The 27,280-nt window shown below is 37.8% G+C and overlaps 2 protein-coding genes across 12 annotated transcripts in view; one reads left to right on the top strand and one right to left on the bottom strand.

The window, feature by feature from the left end:
- Nucleotides 1–4,787: 4,787 nt before the first annotated feature.
- CEBPZOS (CEBPZ opposite strand) overlaps nucleotides 4,788–27,280 on the top strand; it is a 26,845-nt gene continuing 4,352 nt past the window's right edge. Inside the window, exons 1-6 of one of the 10 annotated variants that reach the window (XR_006200897.1) lie at nucleotides 4,925–7,468; nucleotides 8,532–8,576; nucleotides 9,163–9,247; nucleotides 12,159–12,250; nucleotides 23,466–23,557; nucleotides 24,673–24,750. Coding sequence is in view for 7 of the 10 variants with exons in the window: in XM_042933244.1 (XP_042789178.1) it covers nucleotides 7,276–7,468; nucleotides 8,532–8,576; nucleotides 9,163–9,245 (321 nt within the window). In the remaining 3 variants the exon portion in view is untranslated. The other 9 variants (XM_042933250.1, XM_042933245.1, XM_042933247.1 and 6 more) reach the window with 9 other exon arrangements.
- Nucleotides 9,046–27,280, bottom strand: part of CEBPZ (CCAAT enhancer binding protein zeta) — a 22,867-nt gene continuing 4,632 nt past the window's right edge. For both annotated transcript variants that reach the window (XM_042933231.1, XM_042933232.1), the window contains exons 3-16: nucleotides 24,628–24,859; nucleotides 23,875–24,055; nucleotides 22,810–22,898; nucleotides 19,935–19,988; nucleotides 19,263–19,365; nucleotides 19,091–19,159; nucleotides 17,612–17,678; nucleotides 16,453–16,553; nucleotides 15,577–15,634; nucleotides 15,118–15,299; nucleotides 14,261–14,347; nucleotides 10,523–10,584; nucleotides 10,237–10,318; nucleotides 9,046–9,426 (exon numbers count right to left, since the gene is read on the bottom strand). In XM_042933231.1, coding sequence (XP_042789165.1) covers nucleotides 9,287–9,426; nucleotides 10,237–10,318; nucleotides 10,523–10,584; nucleotides 14,261–14,347; nucleotides 15,118–15,299; nucleotides 15,577–15,634; nucleotides 16,453–16,553; nucleotides 17,612–17,678; nucleotides 19,091–19,159; nucleotides 19,263–19,365; nucleotides 19,935–19,988; nucleotides 22,810–22,898; nucleotides 23,875–24,055; nucleotides 24,628–24,859 — 1,507 coding nt within the window. In that variant the 3' untranslated portion in view covers nucleotides 9,046–9,286. The remainder of the gene's footprint in view (nucleotides 9,427–10,236; nucleotides 10,319–10,522; nucleotides 10,585–14,260; nucleotides 14,348–15,117; nucleotides 15,300–15,576; nucleotides 15,635–16,452; nucleotides 16,554–17,611; nucleotides 17,679–19,090; nucleotides 19,160–19,262; nucleotides 19,366–19,934; nucleotides 19,989–22,809; nucleotides 22,899–23,874; nucleotides 24,056–24,627; nucleotides 24,860–27,280) is intronic.

Genomic DNA, 27,280 nt, shown 5'->3' with positions numbered 1-27,280 from the left:
GTAGAATTGGAATGTCCAACTGTCTTACTATTTTTGTATTTCCTTATGTAACAATGGGATGCTATTCACTGTAGGTGGGAAGGTGGTGTATTTCAGAATCTCCCTCCCCACCGCCTCCCCGCCAAAAAGGGAGGTAAGACTGGACTCCCTGCCAAGCTGCTTAGTGGGATTGTCCCTTACCTTATAAAGAGTCTTTGTTTACCTGGGGAAGGTAGAATTTAAGGTATTAATTCAAATACTGCTGTTGTCCTTAGCTTGCTTCTTAGTGAGTAAAATGTTAAAAAAAGACAATATGCCTGGATCCTGTTTTGACACTAATGCCTGTAATTATAGGAGGATTTGGAGGACTGTTTGGACTTCGTAATGTGAGCTCTGATTCTTCTTAGTCTCCCTAGGCTCAGGGCAAATGGTCAGTCTTACAGTTCTACCTCCTTGACTCTGTTTTATCTGCAAGATTTTATTTTTTAAAGTATTCTCTACACCCAATGTGGGGCTTGAACTCACAACTCCAAGATCAAGAGTCGCATGCTCCATTGACTGAGCCCGCCAGGTGCCCCCCTACTTGACTCTTAAGTGTCTACATGCATGATGCAGGGAAACAGCATGAATGATTGTAAAATAACCTAGATTATATGCTCGTGTGCACTGGTGTGCTTTTGAGTGCGGGTAGGCCCCAGGTTCTGTGCAACCCCAGCTTCCATTTAGCTCCTGGATCCACCTAGGCTGGAGATAAGTGGTGGGGGACCTCTCAGACGGCACTGCCCAGGCTTGGTTCACGCTCCTTGGTGGGAGCAGCACAGAAGGTTTGTTCAAAGCTCCTTTTCTTGAGATTACACACATTGCTCCCTCTTTAAAAAAAAAATTTTTTTTTTAATGTTTATTTATTTATTTTTTTTTTTTAATTTTTTTTTTTCAACATTTTTTATTTATTTTTGGGACAGAGAGAGACAGAGCATGAACGGGGGAGGGGCAGAGAGAGAGGGAGACACAGAATCGGAAACAGGCTCCAGGCTCCGAGCCATCAGCCCAGAGCCTGACGCGGGGCTCGAACTCACGGACCGCGAGATCGTGACCTGGCTGAAGTCGGACGCTTAACCGACTGCGCCACCCAGGCGCCCCAATGTTTATTTATTTTTGAGAGAGAGAGAGAGAGACAGATTGTGAGCAGGGGAGGGGCAGAGAGAGAGGGAGACACAGAATCTGAAGCAGACTCCAGGCTCTGTCTGAGCTGTCAGCACAGAGCCTGACACATGGCTCAAACTCACAAACCACAAGATCATGACCTGAGCGGAAGTTGGATACGTAACTGACTGAGCCACCCAGGTGCCCCGAGACATTGTTCCCTCTTAACTTCTTTTCTTTTTATTTTTTTCTCTAGGCTAAGGACTTACACCAGATGACAGAGAGAGACAGAATTCTGGAAAGAGAGATTGAGAAAACAGGTGACAAAAAATGTCTAGGGTGATTGAACTCAAGTCTGGTTAGTAAAGCAAGCAAGTGAGGATCAAGAAGCATATGTGCCCATTGGCCGCAGGCTGATTTTTAGGGGCAGGTAAATCGGCCCCTCCTGTGCCATCCCTCCCTTTATGGAGTGGGATGCCCCTTCAGGATTAAATTGTGCTTTTTTTGTCTTCTTTAGCAAGAGAAGTCCTACTTGCTAGTGTAGTACAGGATTGAAATTTACTTTGGAATCCTACATGCAGGGAGAGGGCATAGCCTCTTGTTGGGGGAGTTTATTAAAAATTGGCTTCCCTCTTTAGAACTTGAACACCAGAAAGTCAGGGATGATGTGTATGAGTTAGTGGATGCTGAAAACATTCAGGATCCAGGATGGTTTATCTGGTGACACTTTGACATCCTAGAATGGGGACAATGAAGAACCACTCAACTCCAGCCCTGGGCAGCTGGCAAGGTCCTGTCTCCACTGCCCGTGTTTCAGGGACAATGCCACCAGAGGCTCAGTCACCCGCTGTTCTGTGTTCTGTGGCCCTCCTAAGGGAAGGCTGGGTTGTCACCAAGATCCTGGGCCTCTCTTTTCCAGTAGGTGCCTTTGGGCACCAGTGGCCATGGGTCATCTAATCTCTGTAACCTCATGCCAGTTAATTGAAAGAGCTTTATTTGGAGGATCCCAGACAGGTTGGGTAGCTGCTCTTTCTCTGAGATAAGCATGGGAGAATGGTCAGCAAACCTCCTACGCATTTATTAGTGAAGAGATCCCTGCTGCCTTACACCTGCTACTTGTGAGTCTTTCCAATTGACACTGGTGGGAATCGGTGCCACTTTGAAAATCTGCCATCAGAGTCTTTCCCACCACCCCCAATACCCTCTGCCCTCTACCCCAATTCACTGATTGTATTAACTTAACACAAGTCTCCATTGAAGTCTATATTTCTCCTGTTCTAAACCTTGTGGGCAAATGGTCCTTACCTGCAAACATGTTTGTGAAATCTATGATGGGGTCCAGGATGTGTAAAAAATGAATATGAGGATGCCATATAAGTTTTGTGTAATACCAGGAAACTCCCACTCTAATGGACAGCCTCCTTTAATTAGTTTATATACACTCTCAGTGGAAGTGATTGCGTCTCTGTGCAATTATTTCAGCCTTTGTTATCAAGTTTTTCTTTTCTTTTCTTTTTTTTTTTTTAATTTGAGAGAAAGAGAGAGAGAGAGAGAGAGGGAGAATCTTAAGCAGGCTCCATGCTTAGCACAGAGCCCAACTCTGGGCTTGATCCCACAACCCGAGGATCATGACCTGAGCCAAAATCAAGGGCCAGATGCTCAACCAACTGAGACGCCCAGGCGCCCTTCTTTTCTTTTCTCAATCTGAACCATTCCAATTTACCTTTTCGTCTTGTTTTGTCACCCTGGTTCATATATCTATGTATGTATGTATATAACAAATATAAATATAAATTATATATTATATCATATTGTGTATTAAATACAATATATATTAAACAAATTCCTGGAAGTCATTGGGGCTGCTTTTGAAATGGGAAATATTTATCCTGGGTGAATCTTTGAATAGAAATGAATCTCTAAAGACTGCACATGTCTCGGCTGGAGGAAAAAGAAGAACATTAACAGAGTAGGTAATAGCTGGGGGTGGAGTTCTGAAAAGTTTTGAGAAAAACAGATCATGACAGCAAAAACAATAACTGACAAAAAAAAAAAAGAGAGATCTTGGGAGAAAAAATGGAGAGAAAGTCAGGTATATAATATTAATAGAATGGGGGTTCAAGCCAGAGATAGTTACTATAGAGCAGATAGAAGAGATAGAGACTATACAAAGCCCAGACATTAAGCGGATACTGATAAAGCCGTGTTGTGGAAGTTGGGGATCTGGATCTGTAGGGACCTGAGTGATCTTGACTAATGACATGCTTTAAATTAGTAGTTTGCAGATCCACATTTCTCACAACTTATGATGGTTTAGTTGTGTAAATGAACCATGTATGCGGCACTGTGGGGGTTGTACAGGAAAACTGGGGACATCACAAAGAGCTCCTCAGAGGCACTTCCTTTACCTGGCTTTGACAAAGACAGCTCCAACTAGCTTGCCAAAGACAACTCATCCCTTCTCTAAAACCTCAGGGGTCCTTCAGATTAGTACCAAGACCCTAGGGGCTCCTGGCTGGCTCAGTCAGAAGCAAGACCCTAATCGCTGTGTACTTTTCATTGGCTATTTGTGAATGTATTTTCCCCCACTAGACTATAACCTCAATGAAGGTAGATCTGTGTAACTATTTTGGCTAGCCCAGGCTTCGTCTTGTACATAGTACCATAATAGACCTTTATATTCCTTTTCTCCTCTTCCTCCTTCTCCCCTTCTGCTTCTCCTTCTCTTCCTTTTGGGTAGTATAGGCAGTGCATCTCAAAATTCAATTTACAAGCGAATTGTCTAGGGATCTGGCTAAAATGCAGATTCTGATTCAGTAGGTCTGCATTTCCTACAACTTTGTTTTGTTTTTTAAGTAGCCTCCATGACCAGCATGGGGCTCAAGCTCATGTCTCTGAGTTGCTTGCTCTACCGGACTGTGCCAGCCAGGTGCCCTCCTAGGTCTGCATTTCTAAGAAGCTCCCAGGTTGCTGATTCTATCACACTTTGGGTTGCAGAGTGTAGAAAAATAATTGAGCACAGGTTTTCCAGTGCCCCGAGTTCAAATCCAATTTTAACTCTTGTTAACTCTGTGCTTGTGGGCAGGGTAAAACTCCCGCCTTCTCTGTAAAATGAGATACTCATACCACCTAGTATGACATAGGGTTTTTCTGAGGATTAAATAAATTAACGTACATAGGCGGCAGTCAGGATCTACTTTCTGTAAGGAAAGCACAACAACGGGGCACTTGGCTGGCTCCGTCGGAAGAACATGCGTTCCTTGATCTAGGGGTCGTGAATTCCAGCTCCACACGTGTTGAAATTATTGAAATAAATAAAACTTAAAACTTAAAAATAAATAAAACTTAAAAAAATAAAAGGAGCATAATAGGGGCGCCTGGGTGGCTCAGTCGGTTGAGCGTCCGACTTGGGCTCAGGTCACAGTCTCACAGTTCGTGTGTTTGAGGCCCGCATCAGGCTCTGTGCTGACCGCTTGCTCAGAGCCTGGAGCCTGCTTCGGATTCTGTGTCTCCTTCTCTCTCTGCCCCTCCCCCGCTCGCGCTTTGTCTCACTCTGTTTCTTAAAAATAAATAAATGTAAAAAAAAAAATTTTTTTTTTAAAGGAGCGCAATAAAAAGTAATCACGGGGCGGGGCGGGGCCAACGCCGGGAGGGGCGGGGCTTTGGCAACACTCGCGCATGCGCAGTCCGCAGTAAGCGCCTCAGGTAAGAGCGAGGGCTGGCTCTAGTTGAGAGTCCTGACTCTTGATCCTCGGAACGCTGAGCCGGGCAGGTTTTCTTTGGCGGGGTAGGAGGTGGGGGTGGGTGCGCGCTAAAGTTCTGGGTTCATACGGAGGAAAGTTGGGTGTCGCTATATCCATCCATTCAGCGGGAGAGTCGCGGGAGAGGACCGAGTGTTTCCGGGTCGCTCGGCGACCTTGGCCCCGTGAGCGGGCAGTGCAGCCTGCGATGATGCCCGCGGGAGTCGGCTGCAGGCCGGGCGGGAGCGTCCGGGGAGCCCGGGCAGGCGGGAGAGCGCGGGGGGCCGCCGAGATACACCGGAGACCCGGGGGCCTGGGGGCCGCGCGAGGGCCTGAGGATCATGGGTAGCCAGCCTGAGGCAGCTCCCGGAGGCCTCGCTGGTTCCTTGGTTCTTGACCGTGGGAATCTGGACAAAGTGCTTTAGCTAATCAAACCCAGGGACGTAGCTGAGAAACCTTGCTCTCCCAACATCTAGCGTGCGTGTGAGAGACCTTGCTGTGTGATAAATCGTGTTGCCTGCAGATGCTGAGCCGTGTCGGTTTCCAGCTGTAGTGGACGGATGAGGCGTTTTCAGACGCAACATTTGCACGTTTAAGCTTGTGCACCCTGAATCAGCTTCTCAGCCGGGTGCTTTGTGAACCCCCATGACGCACAGCCCTGCTTTCCTTCGAGCCCATTCGGGGACTGCTTTCTTTTAAACTTCGCCTAAGTTCTGTCCTTCTCCAAAATCTTGTCTAATCTTGTTCCTCCTCTGCTAGTTAGTAACCTAACTTCGTCGTGGACAGGTATGCCTTTGGTGGTCTTTGTTAACTAGGCTTTATCAGTCGTTATAAACACCTTTACTGAAGTCGAGGGACTTGTAATGTAAAATGTGTGTATATATTTTTCAAAAAGGTAAACACTGAATTATACAGTGTTACTTGTACTTTATGTTTTGAACCCTTAACCTCACCTCCCAACAGAACAAAACCAGATTTTATTTGGATTCCTTACACTGTGGTTATGGCTGCAGTCAGGCTTTATTTTTAAGTTAAAAGAATATTTTTTTTTTCACCCGTTGAACATTAAAACTTATCCCACGAGAGGTCCCTGTACCAATCATGACTTACTTGGTGTCAGGTACAGCATTGTAAACAAAACAGTTCTCCATTCCCACCCACTCAGCTGCCTGTTGGTTACATGCAAGTTCTTTATTAACTTCCTCTGCTTCGGTTTTTAAAGATACGAACAATAGTTTTAATCTTTTAGTCCCCAGGGTGATCATATTATCAAAATGAGGGAAAGGAATTTTGGAGGGAAGGGACACCTGGTAAAGAGATTAATCGGATAATCCCACAAAGTAGGGTAGTTAATTACCCCGTCTCAGGCATTATAAAAAGGAGTCAAAAGGAAATGGTGCAAACGCATGACCGTGAGCAGAGAGCTGGGACTGTAGAGTATCACAGAGCTTACCATCTCTGCACGGATGTTAGAGAACAAACAGTATGACACAGCATACATTGACGATATCAAAATCCTAAGATTAAAAACGACTGGTTTCTCCTGTTGTTGGGGTTCTAGGGAGGCAGAGTAATAACTTGAGTTTATGTTTCATACACTCAGTAAGAGTCATATGTTATTTTCTTGACTTATATAGCCCCTTTCCCTTGTTTAGCTTTTACATTAGAGAAAGAGAATGAAGACTCAAACCCTTTTTGATTGGCTTTTATTTTAATTGAAGCGAATCAAGATCTGAAGTCTAGGTTGCCACTTACTGGATGGTGGTGATCAGTTTTCCTAATGTGGTACAGGGGCCTCTTGTATACAAGTCATTGGAGTTGCATGCACATAGGCACCTTACTGGGATGCTAACCCTCAACTTGCTGAATCAGAAAGCTGGGAACTCGGGAACTGCAGGGTGAGGCCCAGGAATGTGCATTTTTATGAAGCCTTGTGGGTGATGTACTTAGTTTGAAAGTACTGTTAGAATAGCACCTCCCCAGAACAAGTTGATTTGTTGCTCAACTTTGAAATGCTTGGGCTGTGGCACCTAGTTCACTATATGCTGTATAAATAAATGAAAACCTCCAGCTATGAAACATGTACAACCACTTACAGAATAGCCTTACTTTTGTAGGGTACTTACAAAGGGCTTTCACATATGCTGCCCATTTAGATCATCTTAATATTTTTTTGGTTAAAAAGAAAGGATTTACCCTCTCTCTCAACATTCTATATTCTTAGGTAATTAAAAATCTTAGTTCCATAAATTGTTAGTTCTTTTTACAGTGCTTTTTTCAGTTTTATCTCCTGCCCGTGCTTTATCCAATGGTATCTTTGGTTCATTGTGCCCCTTAGGGGTGGAGATTGAAAACTAGGAATGTGGGACATCTAATACAAATAAGTATACAGTATACATCATTCAAACTGGGAATGAATTATTTTTATGGAAGTGGTATTAAGTTTGTATGTGTTCACTCAGGTTTACATGTTGTTATTGTTAAACTTAGGATGGCCCGCACTATGGAACCACTGGCAAAGAAGATCTTTAAAGGAGTTTTAGTAGTTGAACTTGTGGGCGTTTTTGGAGCGTATTTTTTGTTTAATAAGATGAACACAAGTCAAGGTAATTCTAATTCAGAAGTTAATGTTTTCTAGAGGGGTGTACAGTCTATTAATGCATTTAGGTGCTAAACAGTTTTAGAGAAATTGCTTCTTCCAGGTATTGGGCATTTTTTTTGGGTATAAGAGGAAAACTTGGTGTTAATTATGGACCTAATGACTCTTCTTCCTAAATGTTGTTTGTAGATGAAAGAGAATGTTTCACACTTCTATGGATTTTACTAGTCGGGGGCATAGAGCAAGTATTTTTGGTCTGGCTTAGTTTGGGAACATGGGTGGAAGAAATTCAGCCTGCCAATTATACCTCATCATCTGGTAGAGTAGTGGTGGCATAGCTGAATCATCAAATAACCACTCTCAAAGGCTATCATATCTGAGTTCTTCCTGTGTGTCAATATTGGACACTAAAAACCTTTCCCATGCCACCGGCTATCACTGAAAGTGCTTGACATTTTGTGGGGGGAAATTGTAGAGTCCTCAACTTTTTGAATTAAGTGGTGCTTTCTTTTCCTAAAGCAGATAATAGTAGTCCTGGGTGGTGGCCATCTTTGAAACTTATCATGTGTCTTCTTAAAGTGTTTTAGTGCAACACTGTGTTCTGGATGCTATTCGATCTCTACACTTTTCAAGTAAGGGTGTAAAAGAAAACATCGACATGGAATTTAAGAGCAAATTAAAGTTTCTAATTATATTAAGAGGGTAAAATAGAATCCATCGAACAATGAATTGTTTTTATGGATTCCATTTTGCCTTACTATGGAATTAGAAATACGTCTACTCAGTTTTTTATCTCAAACATCATAGCTACACATTAACACTGAAAAGTTGCTTTTTGTCCCTTTTCTAAATAAATTACATCATGTATACAAGCCAAATTTGAAAAACTCCAAAAGGAACTATGGGAGGCAACATGTAAGGCAAGTACAACTTGCACCCCGTCCAAAAGGATATAGTTCCTGATTGCCAGAAGGACCTTAACACAGATTCTTATCTCATAAACCCTAAACCTAGCACTAATTATGGACTCTATGCTTTAATATTTAATTTTAACACTTTTTCTCCATCAGATTTCAGGCAAACAATGAGCAAAAAATTCCCCTTCATCTTGGAAGGTATGTTTTAAGAGTATACAAAAACTTTTTCAGGTACCCTTTAAGTAATTTTTTAAATGACCAATTAATGGTTAAGACTTTAATTTTGTGGTGTCAATTTCCAAGAATTACTGCCTATCCCTATTTTAGCTCCTCTGAGAACACAGGGTGGAGAAAATTCTCATTTGGAGATGAGAGTAGTTAGCCAGGGGTTAAAAATGTAGACTTTGGAATGAAACCTATCTGAGGTGGTGATGGAATCAAATCACTACCTAAAACTTGAGTGACCTCTGGTTTGCTAATTTCTTGGGAGCTGTTTCTCCATACAGTAGTGATAATAATGGCCATCTTTATGAACTGTTGTAAGGATTAAACAAGATGACATTGTGTAATCACTTAGCGCAGTATCTGCTATAAAGTAATGCTTAATAAATAGTGCTTATTATAACAGTATAGATGCTAGAGGGCTTGTAAGTGAAATATGTATCCTACTGTCTTTTTTACTTTACTATTAAGAAATAAGGAAAAGAGGTTTGATTTCTTTCAATATAGTTTAATTTTGACACTTTTACATGATTTTATAAATGACAGCTGTCTTTATTTATAGTTTATTACAAATCTGTTGAACAGTCTGGAATGTATGGAGTCAGAGAGCAAGATCAAGAAAAATGGCTGAATAGCAAAAATTAAGAGTAAGTACAATTTTAACTTATAGTTTATTTAGAAAACAATCAATTTCTTTGCTTTTTAATTTTCTGAGTGGTTTTTGGCCTCTTCTTTTTGAAATTTTTCTTTTTCTTGATGATACTTTTTACATCTCTGTTGTGTAGCCAGTCATCACGTTCAGCCTCCCATCTAAGCTGTTTGAGACCTTTGTGGGGAAGAAGAAAGATGAACACACCATGTTGTAGACTCCTGGCCCCACAGAACAAAACAGGAACTTCTGGTCTGCTATGGCTTAGTCATTTCCCATCCACTATGCAAATCCCCTGCTCTTGTTTGTTGCTTTCCTTCTGCATTTATTGTTAAAGATTACTGTTTAACAAATAAAAGACTAGGTCAACAAAGGAACAAATACCCTAAAGATTTTATTTCCCCTGAACGCTTTTATTGGCAAAAGAACAGAAGCCAGTAACAATATCAGAAATAATGTCTATAAAGTACTTATAAAGCTACTAAGCATACTAACAATATATAAAAACTGCCTCTCTAAAAGAATTAAACAGTTTAAAGTAACTACAGTCTTTATTAAAAAATGTTTTTTATATTTATTTTGAGAGAGAGAGGGAGACAGAGTACACAAGTGGGGGAGGGGCAGAGAGAAGTAGAGACAGAATCCCAAGCAGGCTCCGCACTGTCAGTGCAGAGCCTGATCCCACAAACCATGGGATCATGACCACAAATCATGGGATCATGACCTGAGCCAAAATGAAGAGTTGGATGCCTAACTGACTGCATCACCCAGGTGCCCCAAACGTAACTACAATCTTTATTGCTGTAGTCTAAATGCTTTTTAATCCTACATGCTCCCCAGACACTGATGAAAAAAGCCATTCCTTCAGGGTTGTAAGGAACCATTTTATTTATCCTTACTAAAAAAGGTTGTCTAAAAATACTTACGTCTTCGGAAGTTGTAAGTTAAGGCTACTTAAAAACCTCCATAAAAATTCAAGTTACTTACTTGCATTGTCTTTGTTAGCCATGGCATTCATGCCTATGTTATCAAACTTGGATCCCATATTTTCATCCAGTAGGTGGCCAAACTTAAAAAGAGATACATTTATTAGAAAACTCAAAGCAGTGTAGAATAGCTAGCTTTTTTTTTAAAAGATCTTATTTTTTAATCTCTCCACCCAACGTGGGGCTTGAACTCACAACCCTTAGATCAAGAGTCCTGTACTCTACCAATTGAGCCAGCTAGTTACCCCCAGAGTAGCTAACATCCTGAAGCAGTATTTTAACCTTACCTCTTCAGCTGATACAAATAGGCTGGAGTCATTGAAATTTCCTTTCTTTTTTTTCCTTGGTCCTAAAAAAAGTGTAAGTGTAGATTATTAAATTGTAAATCCATTAATTTTGGAAAAATACAACATTTTTAAATTGAAGTATAGTGGGCACACGTTACATTAATTTCAAGTATACAACACAGTGATTCAACAATCTTTCAACATAGTTTTGTTGTAAAAAAGTTGTATTTGGGTTAAAATACAAAATTACAGTTTCCTCATAGCACCATTAAGTAGCTAGCATTTTAAAATAAATATATTTTATTTAAGAGTTGGTATATAGTACTTTTAAAATCGTATCCTAATAAAATTGTTTAGATGACAAATAGTTTGTCTTCTTGACTGTCTTTCCGATTTGGCCACTGATCAAGGTTTACCTAATTTCATAGTATCAGGCAAGATTAATTCTAAGGGTGACATGGATGAATTTTGGAATATTTAAGGCAAACTGTAAATTCTCATTAAGTCAGAGGTTTTATTCTTTGGACTAACAGTGAAGAAAGTGATAGAAGGTATATTATGTTGTAAATGAAATTTTTGTTTACACTTCTCAAAATGGTTCTCCTTAGAAAAAATAACACTCAACTTATAATTGTGAATATAAACTTTTTTTTAAGTTTGTTTATTTATTTTGAGAGACATTGGGCAAGAGAGGGGGAGGGGCACAGAGAATCCCAAGCAGGCTCCGCGTTACCAGCACAGAGCATGACGCAGGACTTGAACTTATGAATGCGAGATCATGACCTAGGCTGAAATCAAGAATTGGACGCTTAACTGACTGAGCCACCCAGGTTCTGAACATAAACTTTTCAAAATAAAAAACTAGAACATCTATTTCTAATATTCATTAAATTTTAATTCATACACTAATAAAAATTTTTTAAAAATGGCTCTACTAGATGCAAAGAATTTGAGTAATATTGTTTCAGAAAAAGTGAAAATGGATAAAAACAGTATTTCTAGTTAATATATTTACTGTTTTTATCCATTTTCACTTTTTCTGAAACGATATTACTCAAATTCTTTGCATCTAGTAGAGCCATTTTTTAAAAATTTTTATTCACTATGGGGCACTTGGGTGACTCAGTTGGCTAAGCATCCAACTTTGGCTCAGGTCATGATCTCAGTTCGTGAGTTCAAGCCCCAGGTCAGGGTCTGTGCTGACAGCTCAGAGCCTGGAGTCTGCTTCAGATCCTGTCTCCCTCTCTCTGCCCCTCCCCCATTCACATTCTGTCTCTCTCTCCCTCTCAAAAATAAACATTAAAAAAACCTTTTTTTGATTTTTATTTACTTTTATTTTTTGAGAGAGAATATGCATGTGTGAGTGGGGGAGGGGCAGAGAGAGAGGAGAGGGAGAGAGAATCCCAATAGGCTCCACACTGTCAGCACAGAACCTGACATGGGGCTTGATCCATGTACCATGAGATCATGACCTGAGGCAAAATCAAGAGTCAGACACCCCATAGTGGGCCAATTTTTAAAATAGCTTTATTAGGGAATAAAATTCATAATAAAACTCAGCTGTTTTTAAGTGTGTAATTCAGTATGTTTTAGTAAATTTACAGAGTTGTTCAACGTCATCACAATGCAATTTTAGGACAATTCCATCAACTCCAGAAGATCCTGGTGCCCATCTGCAGTCATGTGCCCTCTTCCCAAGAAGGCTTTTGCCTTTTCTGGTTATTTCATGTAAGTGGGATCATTATGCGGTATTCTGTATTTGGCTACTTTCACTTAGCGTAGTATTTCTGAAGCTCATCCATGTTATAACATGTAACAGATCAGTACTTAATACCATTTTATTGCTGAATAATATTCCATTATCTATTCTTCAGTCAACAGACATTTAAACTGTTCCCACTTTTTGGCAGTTAATAATAATGGTGCTACTAACAATCATGTGAAGTCTGTGCATTGATACCAAAGCCACTTTTGATAAAATAGCTTCTACAGCCTTTCATCTCAAATTTTGTGTATCCTTAAATGGGATACTGTTATTGAGTATTTTCTCTTTAGCTAAAATTCCCATTTGTGTATAGCACCTGGAAACGCGTTTTTGGTTTTCACTCACCTTATATGTATATATCTATAACTTCAACTGGTGAGCCCTGTTACTGCCCTCTTAAAGTTGCCTTAAGGTTTGTTTATCCTTAAGGATATCCAACATTTGCAAATATAGGGTGAATACCACCCACCTCTCCCTCTGCAATTTATCAATGTTTGAAATTCCTTTGTCTTCTTTTGTTTTAATCAATTATGTCAGGTATCCTTTAATTCAAAACTATTGTCAGCTGAGATCTAACATCTTTCAGGCTCTGGTCTTCAGAAATAATAGTAAGGTCACTGAGAGAGCATCTTTTAATGAAAGTCTCAGTAGGACTTAAGATAAAGCAACATTTTTAAGTTTACTTATTTGAGAGAGCACATGGGGGAGGGGTGGAGAGAGAGAGAGAGATCCCAAGCATGCTCTGTACTCAGTGCAGAGCCTGACATGGAGCTTGAACTCAGGAATGCTGTGAGATGATGACCTAAGCCAAAACAGTTGCATGCTTAGCCGACTGAGCCACCCAGGTGCCGTTTTCGTAATTTTAAGTAATCTGTACACCCAACATGGGGCTTAAATTTAGAACTCCAAGTTGCATGCTCTGCTGACTGAGACAGCCAGGAGCCCCAACGTTTCTTTTTGGAGATGATTTTGGGGAAAGCTGTCTTATATTTGAGCACAGGCTAGTATTAAATTGTGACCTTATACCACTCAGCGGATGACAAAATCTGAAAGATAATGTTATCATTTACATATCAGGTAAGTCAATCTAATTAAGAGGACTATGGTTGTCAGTACTTGAAAGGGCTTATAAAAGTTTTGCAGGTATAAATGTCTGAGAGACTACTACCAAAATATAGTTATTATTTTTGATACTTATTAGCAAAAATATTTAATGTCCAAAATATTTTAACATTTAATTTTAAAAGAAATGTTGTCAAGCATTTTAATTATTTTGAACTTTGCAAATCTATTTTTATTCGTTATCAGTATTTATTAGTCAGCAGAAACGAGACATTAGAAGCAAAGCATAGAAAAAAAGTAAGCCTATGAATTTATCACAGATTTCAGGAATAAAATATAATGCTTTCTACATTACAAAAAATTTTTTAATGTTTATTTAGTTTTGAGAGAGAGAGAGTGAGAGCGCACAAGCAGGGGAGGGGCAGAGAGGAGACACAGAATGTGAAATGGGCTCCAGGCTCTGAGCTGTCAGCACAGAGCCTGATGTGGGGCTTGAACACACAAACTGTGAGATCATGACCTGAGCTGAAGTCAGATGCTTAACCCACTGAGCCACCCAGGAGCCCCTTGCTTTCTATATGTTTATTAAAAAGTTAAACTTGTCACCTGATACAGTACCTTTTTCTTTTACTACCACTTTACAAGTGTTAACATTAAAAGGCATAATCTGTTATGATATACTTTATAGATGATCGAGAGATTTAAATAAGAAAAAAGTTATGAAGAAAAAACTGAAGGCATATGTGGCAAACAACTTTCACATATTAAAAATACAGAAAACTGTTATTATCCATTATAAAAGCAAAAACTACATTGTACTAACCAATTAAGAAGTTTCCCAAAATAATAATGAGTGGTAACTTTCCCATAACCACTGTTTAGGTTTAAAAGAGAGTAAATGCATTCCTTACCTTGAAATGATCCAGCAAAGTCCAAATCATTTGCACCTTTCCTTTTGCTTCTCTTTGTATTGATTTTGGAGCTGACGTCATCAACTTCTATTTCAAAAAACCCAAAACAAAAAACAACACCATGCTATTAAGCAATTTAAAAAACAGAACTGCCACTGGGCTAAGAAAAATGATTATTTTGACTTTTAGAAATAATTACTACTCTAAAATTTAAAAGGGGGAATGTAACAGCTCAACAGGTATTGAAGAGACAGCTTAAGTGCTGATTAAAATAAAAGCCCAAACACCTGGGTGACTCAGTAGGTTGGGTGTCTAATTCCTGATTCTGGCACAGGTCATGATCCCAGGGTGGTGGGATCAAGCTCTGCATCAGGCTCTGCGCTGAGCATGGAGCTTGCTTGGGATTCGTATTTCTTTCTCTCTCTCTCTCTCTCTCTCTCTCTCTCTCTCTCTCTCTCTCTCTCTCTCCCCTTCTGCCCCTTCCCCAGCTCATGCTCCTTAAAATAAAATAATATATATATGCATATATGTATATATATGCATATATATATTTACGTGTATATATGTGTGTGTGTATATATAATATATATATATATAATATATATACATATATAAATAAATGCCCAAAACTCAACTCTTTAAAAGAAAAAAAAAAAACAAAAAAAAAACCCTTCAGTTCCAAATAAAAGTAAGAGGGGAAAAGGTCCTATTTAAATTTTTGGCCGATCTCATTATTAATTTGAATACAGGATAATATGTAAAAAAAAAAAAAAGAACACTGTAGTAGAAAAACTAGCTTACACTGAGGAATAAAGGAAGATATGTTTTTTTGGCCCATATTTAAAAAATGCCCTTACTTTCATCATCTGACACATCCATGAATGTTCCTCCATCTTCATCAATTTCAGTAAATTCTTCATTCAGACTTCCTAAAGAAACTTCATCATCATCCAAGTTATCAAATAGGTCATCATCACTGCCTTCTGAATCTTCATCTTCTGGGTCTTCCTTAGCACCTTTTTTTTTCTTTTTCATGTTGCTGAAGAAAACCAAAAACTTATAATGGAGAACATTGTTTTCCTAAGTGTTTTTTGGTGACCAGAGGGTATTAGGCTAATAAGCACAGAATCTCTATTTAATACACTAATGTGTATTATAAAGGTCTAAAATGAAAGTACAAATCCATTTCCCAAACTTATTTCAATAAACTTCTCCTACACATCATAGTCCTGTACTTTACTGTTCTGAGGACAATTTGGGAAATGCTGAGAAAACAACAAAGTTAAGAAAAGACCAAAAAAATTGAAGTATTTTACCCAGCAAAATCAAGGTCATCCTTTCCAGAGGTGAAACAATTATCATCTTCAAATGTGTCTGTCAGAGAACAATATACAAATTGTCAGATATAGCAAGGAATAACAAAGTTGACCTATGTCTTCTATTTGAATCAATTAACACAGTCATGACTGTGCTAGTTGTGACAAGTAAACACTAAAACGATATAAATCTGATTACTGCTGGTGTGTTTGATTAATCTACATAAACCTATGACCTTAATTAAATACTGACCTTAATTAATTAAATCCCCAAACTAAAGTGGATTCCAGTTAATTTCAACTTCTTTCTACAACTCTTTTATGGAAAGAGGGTAAATATCAAAATACTTAGCAATTTGTAGTCCTTTTAAGTGGTTGTTTTTAAGTGCTTATGGTATTCTATCTATACGATGCACAAGAAAAACAAACTCAATGTAAGCTTTTCTAATTTCCCATTTTTTGTTTTAGCCTAAATATAGATTAAAATTTTTCTAGTTCTGTGGATCACAAAGGTAAAACAGATGAAACAGCAGACTATTGCTACGAATAGTGCAAGGAGATTATTAGTAAGAGTAACAATGGCTTCTCTTTTATAAGAGATTAGGCCTTAAGAAGGAATACATACCATGTAAATACAAACTTATTTTTCCCATTAACAGTCCATGCACAATCCCATACATTTCTCTGGAGCAAGTGTAGGTGAACTACCATATGCCACCAAGGTACTTCTCAATCCTCTGTTGTCATTTTCATGGCATTCTTAGCTAAATGATTTATCTAAAACTAAGATTATTACTACAACTAATATTCCAATATTCTAAAAGGAAATAGAAATAGATTATTTTACAAATTGAAGAGCTGACAAAAACAAATTACCAATCATCTTTTCAAATTCCTCATCGTCCACATCTTCTATACTTTCTTCATCTGCATTCCGTTTTTGTTTCTCCTTAACAATAGCAACCTTTTTATAGTATCTAAAATAAAATAGATGTTATATATTTGATAATTTTATGAAAGAGCCCATTTAACTATAATTAAAGCACCTATGACCAGTGACACAAACAAGTGTAAAAACTTAACTCAGCTGGATATAAATGACTAAAATTTGCATTTATTGTAGAAAAAGTTTTGAATTAAAATAGAAGCCTCTGGATGTGAAGTATAATACATTTCAAAGATTTCATAAAAAGACTTCATCTTAATTAAACGGCATAGTAAAAAGTTGTTTTAGCATCAACACTAATGATCTAAGTGTTAGAATAAGACCAACTGTGACTCTAGAGAATATCTAATCACAATATTTTATGTCAGACGCATCCTCTTACAAGGGTGCAGTGAAACATGGCATTCTGCAAATGGGATCATACCCTCAAAATTCTTCACACAAAATGTTTTTTAAAAATCAAATCAAATGGAATTAACCAATCAGATAATGATAACAGTACTAGTAGGTTTAGGACTTCCCTCTATAGCAGCACAGTGAATTTTGCTAATTCTGCTTAGAACCATGTTTTAGACAACTTACTCCTGAGTTGCTTATCATGTTAGACTGGTAATGATTTAAAGCCTATAAGACAATTACTATATTAAAAAAATAAGAAAGATAAGTTTCATAAATTCAAGAGTCATAAAAAATTCCCCCAAATTTACTTGCTCTGAAGTTTCACTTACATATCCTTTTTTTTTTAATTTGAGAGAGAGAAAAAGCGAGTGAGACAGAATGCACACAAGCTGGGGAAAGGGGCAGAGGGAGAGAATCCCAAGTAGACTTGACACTCAGCAGAGCCCGAGGCAAGGCTTAAGACAAAATCAAGAGTCAGACGTTCAGCCAACTGAGACACACAGGTGCCCCAGATTTCACTTAGATATCTTAAGATTAGCAACTGAATGATTTATAAATTCCCTTTGCAAAACAACAAAAAACCTACCTTCTAATCTTTTCAAGACACACCTATGTTAATGAAACATTTTATGGAATCTAAAAATTTCAATTTTAATAGTACCCCAAATGAAACTGTATTAAGTATATTACCTGTAGAAAAATAGTTCATCCACTGGTATTTGGCTTTCTTCTTTTGCAAGGAATTCCTTACTGTTCACTATGAAAACAGATTAAGACAAAAATTTTATTAAAGTAATCCTTTTTTATGTTATTCAAGCTCTTAAGACTACATACAGCATACCTATAACTCTAAAGTCTCAAAATGTTAAGGAAGATGGACAGAAGGCATCTTCTAGTGCATAGGACAATCTCTGGAAAAGTCTGAGTGCAGAAGACCCAACATTTGAAACTATTTGTCAGCTACAATGAAGTATGCAGCCACCCCACCAGTGCATCACAGAGAAAGAACATGGTTCTCTCATTGTCCTCCAACTGCATCTAGGATCCCAATTTCAAGAGAAAATTAGAGTTCTCTTAATCACTTTAAACTTGACATTTTCATCTCAGAAAAAAGGCAATAATGCCTGCCATTCTGGAACAGGAAGTAAACGTAAACAGAATTATCCACAATTTTACATAATACTAAGACGGAAACTAAGGAACAAGAACAAGGCACTATAGGAATATTAGTTTTCCCTCTTCACAATAAAATTTTCTAACTCCTCTTGATTAAAAGCAGATTTGGGTGAATTCTAACTATTAACTTTGGGCAAGTCCATTTACATCTCTGGGTCTTTGTGAAATCAGTTGGTAATTAAATGATTTATAAGGTGCAAATTAACCCTAGTCTCTGAACAAAAAGCTGTGACTTATTATATAAAGAAATATCTGAATACAGAAACAGAATCAGGTCCACAAGATGGGTACTCAAAACCCACAGAAGGTTATCAACTAGTTTAAAATGATGCTTTGTGGGGCACCAGGGTGGCTCACTTGGTTAAACATCTGACTCTTGATCTCAGCTTAGGTCATGATCTCAGTTTGTGGGATCGAGCCCCACGTTGGGCTCTGCTGCTTGGGGATTCTCTCTCTGCCCCTTCCCTCCCCTACTCTTGCATGTGAGCGCACATGCTCACTCTCTTTCAAAATAATGAACATTAAAAAAAGGGGAGAAACCTACTAAAAAAAATGATGCTTTGTGACAAAAGCAGTTGTGGGTTTTCTGCTGAACCCATATTAGAGAGCTTAAGATGGTATTTAACTATGAAAGATAGTTATATGTGTGTGTGTGTGGGGGGGGTCATCACCAATAAAGCTATAGATGATACAGAAATGGCAAAATATTGATAACTGTTCAAGCTGGTGACAGTTATAGGGGGTTCATTATACGATATGTGTATTTACTCTGGATATGTTTGAAACTTTCTGTAATGTAAAAAAAAAAAAAAAGAAAAGAAAAGAAAAAGCCCAGTCAGACATGGTAAACTCGCGAATGCATACACATTTTTGGGAATAAGAGATGGATAATGTCTCTGGTGCTCAGTTTTATTCTGGTAAAGTGGAGGAAAGAATAACACAACTTATGTATTATTGACTTGTTCATTTCAACTGTCCAGGCTTGATGCTTACCAGCAAGACTACGAACATCCTTCATAAAATGTTTTCTTTTTGGCTGCATCACAACACTATCTGTGTTTTCTGAAATGTAAAATCAAGACAGTGCAATGTAAAACCTACTTGTATGCTCATTTTATTTATTAAATATCAACACTGAAAACCAAATAATTAAATAGAAGCATACCTTTGCCTTTATGTGGCTTTGGATTTCGGTATACAAATCGATCTAAGAATCTCATTAATGTAAAATCCTGGAGTGGGTCCCCTGAATACTGAATATGATTTCCCTGAAAGGCGGAGAGGGTGGGAGGATTAAGAGCTTAAATCAAGTTATATAGATGCATCCAGATAAGAAAAAAAAAAAGGAAAAACACAATGCACAAAGGCACAAATATGCCATAAATGATGGTTCAAATATCCGTCTCATCTCTCTTTACTTGAAGAATTACACACACACTCATACATACACATATGTACTTTATGATGCACTGCTGACTTTGTCAATAGGCCAATGATATTAATACTATAGGTAATCTAACTATTAACCAGGAACCAAACACTGACGTGGCAAACACAGCAAATGGGAAAGGAATGGGCACTCTTTCCTCAGGAGACAAGCCAGAATGTAGTTAAGTAATGGCTGAAGTTTTCTAATATCCTGTATTTCCTTCCATTCACCTCAGAGTGGGAAGACTTATCTGCTGGACTGTATTAGACAAGCCAGTGCTCCTTTACAACAGCAGAAAATGTTTATGATTCTATGTGGTAGACAGAAAACAGTGTATGACCAATTATTGATTATCTAAAACTAGATTATTTATTCTTATTTCTTATCTTTGTAGTATTTTAGACTTACCTGAAGGATAGTCTTTGCAAAAAGGGCCACAGAGGGATGAAAATGCTCAGATAGCTAAAAAGAAAAATGTGAGCAAAGTCAACTTTTACTACAGTAAATCCAAAAAACTGAAACTTGAGCCAATACATTAGAGAAGAATGATTCTCAAAATTTTGGTCTCAGGAGTACTTTATACATTTAAAAGTCAGGGACCTCAAGAGCTTCCTTAATTTAAGTGGGATATATCTACTGTTATTTACCTAATTAGAAATTACAACAGAAAACATTTTTTTAAGTTTATTAATTTTGATAGAAAGCCAGATACGGGATTGGAACTGTGAGATCATGACCTGAGCTGAAACCAAGAGTCAGATGCTTAACCAACTGAGCGACCCAGCCACCGGCAAAAGAATTTTAAGTTTTTATTTACTTAAATAATCTGTACAGCCAAAGGGGGGCTCAAACTCGACCCGGAGATCAAGAGTCACACGCTCTTCTGAGCCAGCCAGGTGCCCCACAACAGAAAAATTTTAAACAACTGTTTACAGTCAACTTAAAATAACAATGAGCCTATTATACGTTAATGTAAATAACACGGTTTATCAAAAGTAAGTTTTTCAGGACAAGTAACTATTAGAAGAGCAGAATTATTTAACAGTTTTGTAAAACTACTCAATGGCTGGCTTAATAGAAGACAGTGGATTCGCATACATGCTTCTGTAGTCCATGTTATTTTTAGTTGGAAGTATATGAACGGTCTTTCCTCACACAGATACATAGTTGGAAATAGGAGGGTTAACTAATAGTCTTTCACATAATTGTGGATTTTCTTCTTTGCTACTACACCCAAACTGAAGATTAGTTGCAATATGGAATCTGAAACCATTATCAATCAGCTTTTCGTACTTGCTGCTTAAACTTAGTCTACTTTGAATAGATCTCTTATTCATGACTTTGTAACACTGTGCATCAGTCATTTGGAAAATACTGATTGAGTTATGTAGTTCTTCCAAATGCTGGTTACATTATCACAAAAATTACACTGGTGGTATCCCACTGATTTTATCAGAAAAGTTTTTACATATTGAGAAAATGTCTAGTTCAAGGTGGTGGTTACAAGATTTCTAAACTTTTAGTCTTTGCTTAAAGGCTTGAATTTTAGGGGTGCCTGGGTGGCTCAGTCAGCTAAGCGTCCGACTTCAGCTCAGGTCATGATCTTGTGGTTCATGACTTTGAGACCCACACTGGGCTCTGTGCTGACAGCTCAGAGCCTGGAAACTGCTTCGGTTTCTGTGTCTCCTTCTCTCTCTGCCCCTCCCCGCCTGCACTATCTCTCTCTCAAAAGTGAATAAACATTAAAAAAAAAAAAAAGCTTGAATTTTATCACTGACCATAAATACTGTCAGCTGTTTCACTTGAAATAAGAGATTCACTTCATTCACTTTCAAGAAAATGTCTCCCAAATACCCAAATCTGAATAACCGGTTTATCAGTCAGCCAGTCTTTCATGAAAAAAGCAGCTAGTTGAGCTTACAACAAACTACACATGTACTTTTCCTAAGACACGAGAAAACCTTCATACTTAGGTATGCACAAGTGTGTTATGGATTCTTGCTGCATATGCACACAGAATATAAAAAGACATGTACTCTAGGGTAAAGATCATCACTAATTTTTCCTGTTTCATCATTCCTGTGATACTGGCTTTTTTTGGAAAGTAAGTGGTAATGAAGAATATAATGGCCATGAATGCAGTATGGTGCTACTGTCCCTATGTGTGCTAAGGCACAGTTTTATCCATTTTAATATCATCAGTACCACGGTCAACACAGTTACAAAGGCAAATAATGTGCCTTGGTATCACTATGAAAGTAGCTGTGACCTTGTAGACTCATTGAAAAGGTGTGAAGGACACACAGGAGTCTATAATGAAGCACTTGTTTAACCAAAGGTATCATAGAAAGTTTATCGGATATATTAATTCCTCTAATGCATTTATTTAAAAAAACTTTTTTTTAAAATTTATTTATTTTTGAGAGAGAGAGAGTGTGTGAGCAGGGGAGGGGCAGAGAGAGATGGAAACATAATCTGAAGCACACTCCAGGGTCTGAGCTGTCAGCACAGAGCCGGACACGGGGCTTGAACTCAAAAACTGTGAGATCATGACCTGAGCCGAAGTTGGACACTTATCGGATGGAGCCACCCAGGTGCCCCTTCTCTAATGCACTTAAAAAGTAACTATATTTGTAAATAGTTCTATCTACACAAAACTTCTCAGGAAGATCTAATGCATAAAGCAAAATCCACCCTATATATAGAGTCCTTATATGCAATAACCTGCTAAAAACACAATTTCTTTTATTAATATTATTAAGATGTTATATTTATTATTTATTAATTTTGCATGCGCATTATTTAAGATTTTCTACATGTGAATGTAGAAACGTATAAATGCGTAAATTTAGGGGTGCCTGGATGGCTCAGTTGGTTAAGCGTCCGGCTCTTCATTGCAGCTTAGGTCATGATCTCACAGTTCATGACTTTCAGCCCTGCAGTGGGCTCTGCGCTGACAGTGCAGAGCCTGCTTGGGATTCTCTCTCTCCCCTCTCTATGCCCCTCCCGTGCGCACATGCATGCTCTCTTAAATAAGCTTCAAACAAACAAACAAACAAATAAATAAATGTGTAAATTTAATGTTTAGCAGAGGCCACAGAAGTATGAGTTATAAAGCATTACAGCTGGGTGACATACTTCAAATTGCTTCCTTATGCCAATTAACTAATTAAGTAAGTAAACACTATCATTTACAAGAAAAATGGAAACTTCCAAAGTGTTAAATCCATGAGGGCAAATAGAAAGCACTATTGAATTAAAAGACAATTTAAAATTACTTTACCTTTTTGAGTTCCCAAAGACTTGTGTTTTCAGCTCCACAGAACAAAGGGTTTCTACTGAATGGATCATAGGTCTTTAACTTTTTGCCACCTGAGAACAAAAAAATACTATTTCTCAAATGCTTTATTCCCAGCCCAAGAGTTCACTAAAAGCTATCACCATTAATGTTGTCTCCAATTACTATAATATGTATGTGTATATGTAACTGCAATTTTCAACATTCTTAGTTAGCCAGGTATCTACCTAGATTAAAAATTCTAAGCCCCAACGAGAATTAGTTATGGTACCCAAAATAGCATTTGCTACCTTGAAACAGCAAACTGAATAAACCAGGCAGCAAAAGGTACCCAAATCTGGGTCAATTAGGTCATTAGTGTTAAAATGGCAAATAATCTGACGATGAAATACGTCTAAATTCTTTCAGAACTTTAAGAGCACTGAATATTTGTTATTAAATTATGTGCAAAAATAATTCTCACTCTGAACAAGTTTTACATTATCTTCATGCTTGCAGAAACTCAGGATCAAAAATGTAAGAGAACTTTCAGAACACATCACAATGTCTCTACTTCACAATGTACATGCTCATCATCTTTCTGATGGATTCTTTTAAAAACTTTCCTGCTTGCTATCATACTTCTCTTTTACATTTCACAGGCAAACTGAAGTCTGGGGAGATGAAATAATTTGACTAAGAGTCCCAAGACAAGTTTGAAGAAATGGATCTGGCCCATTTCTTAATCTCCAAGGTTAGTGTGCTTTTCTTTTAGAGCCTCAAATGAAGAGGCTGCATTTCCAAAAGGTATTTGCTTTAATTTTTAAGATCTAAATTACTTTAAAATGTGCTATTATCTATACTATTATTAATAAACGTATCAGTGATTCACTATATTAAAAATTTAGTTCTAAGTTCCTGAATATATCTGGTTATAAAAGCTCTACTTTAAAAAAAGAAATACTGAGGTCTTCTAAAATGGTATACTATTAATTTCTATTAAGATCAAAGGGGAATCCAATTCCCTGGTTTAAAAGTTCAAGAGAAAAATTTGAAGATTAAGAAACTCACCTTTCAAATTATCAAAGTGCACCCAAGAAGCAGACTCTGATTTTTTTGTCCCCACAGGACCATCAGACACAGTTTCTTCTGTCTCAGCTTTTTTTACTATATCTGTTTCTTTATCTGCATCAGTGAATTGTTCTGTGTCTTCATCATCTCCTATGTCAATAAATTTCTCTTCATCAGACTCCTAAAACAATGTTTTAATAAATGTACATTAATCAGCTGAAAGTCTGTATTTAGTTAAGTGAGGGAGTTCTGAAGAAGATCCACTTATTGCAATAATGGTGAAACATGAAAGTTCCATCAATCAAATTCATAATGAGAGGATTCCATGTTCTTTTTCCTAAATGTAAAAGGAATTAAGTTTTCAATTCCCTGAAGACTTTGGGGATTTTTTTTTTTGTTTTTTTTACATGAAAACATTCAACCCTCAAATTTCTGACGTGTTATAAATAACCTTATGAAGTAGGTGCTGATATGTCTATTTCACAACCAAGGAAACAGGTTTAAGAGATCTACTAGCTCTGTAACTATCTATAACCACCTCACATAATTTTAGTTTAGTACAGTTTATTATGAGTAAAGGATCAAGCAACATGCCCACCTAGTAAACTGTACACCTGGGATTAAAATCTAGGTCTGTCCAAATCCAGGACTCACACTTGTTCATGCTCCAGAGAACTAAGTTATTGAAGCAAAGAAGAAAATACCAATATATTTCAGAACCCACTCGATTTAAAAAGCAGTTGTGAAATATACCGGATGATCATCTAGTTGGCTTCTTAAACCTGGTTTTGCTTTAAGGATCTCCGACACAAGATATAAAGCTCCACATATGAATGGTGGCATCTGTTCGCAAGTAACTTGGAGTAACCTCTTCACAAAAGCCTTGACCCTGCGCAACACGATGTCCGCTTTCAGAGACTTGTAGACAAGATTAAGAAACATGGCTTGCTTAGAACACAACATCAACCCTGGATCCAACATCTTCCTATAAAACAAAAACAAGATCAAATATTTATTCATAAAATACCTCCACAACCAGCAGCAGAGGCAGCTGCTAACCTCATCTTAGTTAGGGATAACCTTCCTGTTTATTTTACAACAAGAGACCATTTCTGGTAAAATGGAAGTCAATGACCAAAACAGAAAGAATGATGATCTTGGGGGTGTCGGGTGTGTGTGTGTGGGGGGGGGGGGGGCGCGGGAGTTGTCACAGGAGAAAGACTTTTTGTGGGTTTCTTTTCCAAGTGTTTCTCCATTCTCTAGGATAACAGCCTAATTTTTATATAGATACAAAACTGTACATGAAAGGCTAATCCAAAACCAAATAATGAAAACTGACTTATGAAAGCAGTAGACTAGACCAGGGCTCTTCCTATCCTTGTAGTACTACCTCCTACCTGGGGACCAGAGGCAGCCTCGACATATTTCTAATGAAAAACATACATGTAGAGTAGAAAACCGAACATGATACTTTTATAATTCTCTCTTTATCCTAGTTGCTGAATCCTAGAGATGCTTCAACTGTTCTTGTCCTCCAGACATTAGGATATCCAGAATTAACACAATCCTTGGTATATGCTCATGTGCAGTATTACTTCTTATTCTAAGCACTTCTATTAACTTTTTCCCGTTAATACTAGAAATGGAAATATCTGATCTTGTGAAACATTTTCATATTGCTCTGCATACCCAGTTTTCCCCATTTGTCAGTTCTGTAATTCTGGTGATATTCTGAGATCTCCTATATTATCTAATCTTTGATACTCAATTTTCTCTCTTCATATTTAAAATTTTCAGTATTTCCATCTGTTTTATGACTCATTTTTTAAAACACTTGAGAGTTTAGATGGGTGTGTCCCCACCATTTGGCAGAGAACATGCTCTGCAAGTTTTTGATAAATCGTATTTTTGTAAACGAAATCATCTGTTTCCTTTATCCTTCAAATAATATTAGGGAATTTTTGTTTATAGGGAATTCTGCTTAAATAAAATACTATAAGAAGGCTTAGATGCCCTTTGAGGAGATCCATCTGTGAGAGCTCCTGGCAAGCAATAATTTAAAGAATTTAAGAATGTACTCCTCAGATATTAGACTGTTGTGTTAAACAGATAGTAAATGGATATTAGAAAAATATGTTTCCAATAGACTCTAAACGTTGTCCAAAAGGTTCTTGTGACCATCAAAAGTTACAAAAAAAACCCCTAGGACCCTGAAACCTCTACATTTTCAGTCCTGGAACTCTTTCCAAAGTAAAGAAGTTTTTATTACTTAAAAAAATTGTAGACTCTTAGGAGTTATGGAAAGGACTCTTAGATTTTCTTTAGTTTACCAATGCAGTCAATACCATGCAACATTATGAATTCCCAGAGCTCGCAGACTAGGATTTGCCATCTCAATTGGCCTTGTCATGTCTGTGTGATTTTGCACAAATCACTGTACCTCACAGACTGGAGAGGTGTTAAAGAGGAAGAAATTCATGTGAGTAACACTAATAACAATAGCAACCAACACTTGCAGAGCACTTATTGTATATGAGGCATTATTAAACACTTAACATACATGTGAAGATTACATGGGTTAACATATACATGGACTCAATAAAGCCCCAGTTCTGTCATTTTTTAGCTATGTAACCTTGGGAAGTTTTAGAACAATTAACCCTACAGGATAGGGGCACTCCTTTCCATTTTACAGACAAACTGGGCCACAGTAAAATGGGATCAATCATGTTTACCAACAGGGTTTTAAAGAGGATTAAGTAATTTGTCCAAAGTTATACAGAAAACTAATGGCTGGGACTCAAAGCCAGGCACTGGGTCTTAAGTTCAAAATACTAATTAGCACATTGTATTTCTTATAAAATACATGTATGTAAAATTAGTAAAATGAATTAGAAAGGAACATAGGGGTGCCTGGATGGCTCAGTCGGTTAAGTGTCCGACTCTTGATTTCAGCTCAGGTCCTAATCCCAGGGTCCCAGGACTGAGCCATGCGTCAGGCTCCCTGCTGGGTGTGGAGCCTCCTTAAGTTTCTGTCTCTCCTTCTCTCTGCCCTGCTCCCCCACTCACGCTTTTTCTCTAAAAAGAAAAAAAGAAAAAAAAAAAGGAACATATAGCTTGTTGGTATACTTGAACAGTTCCAAAGTGTTTGTTTATACACTGTTCAAAATACCACCCCTCAATAGGTGTCAGGACAACTGCAAAATTCAGTAAACAAAATCTTAATTCTAATAACTAAAAAATTCCCAAAATGCAACCCTAACCCTTCCTAAGAGACTTTCTCTTTTTTTTTTTTCCTAACAGACTTTCTTATGTAGCATCTGTCTTCCCTATTATAAACGTAAGCACCTCTAGAAGTAGGAATTTTGTTCAGTGCTATAGCTGGAGCACTTATAACAGTGTCCAG

Source organism: Panthera leo, chromosome A3 (assembly GCF_018350215.1).
Source record: "Panthera leo isolate Ple1 chromosome A3, P.leo_Ple1_pat1.1, whole genome shotgun sequence".
Lineage (NCBI taxonomy): Eukaryota > Metazoa > Chordata > Mammalia > Carnivora > Felidae > Panthera > Panthera leo.
Note: the sequence above shows the minus strand (reverse complement) of the source record. Positions and strands in the feature narration are given on the sequence as shown.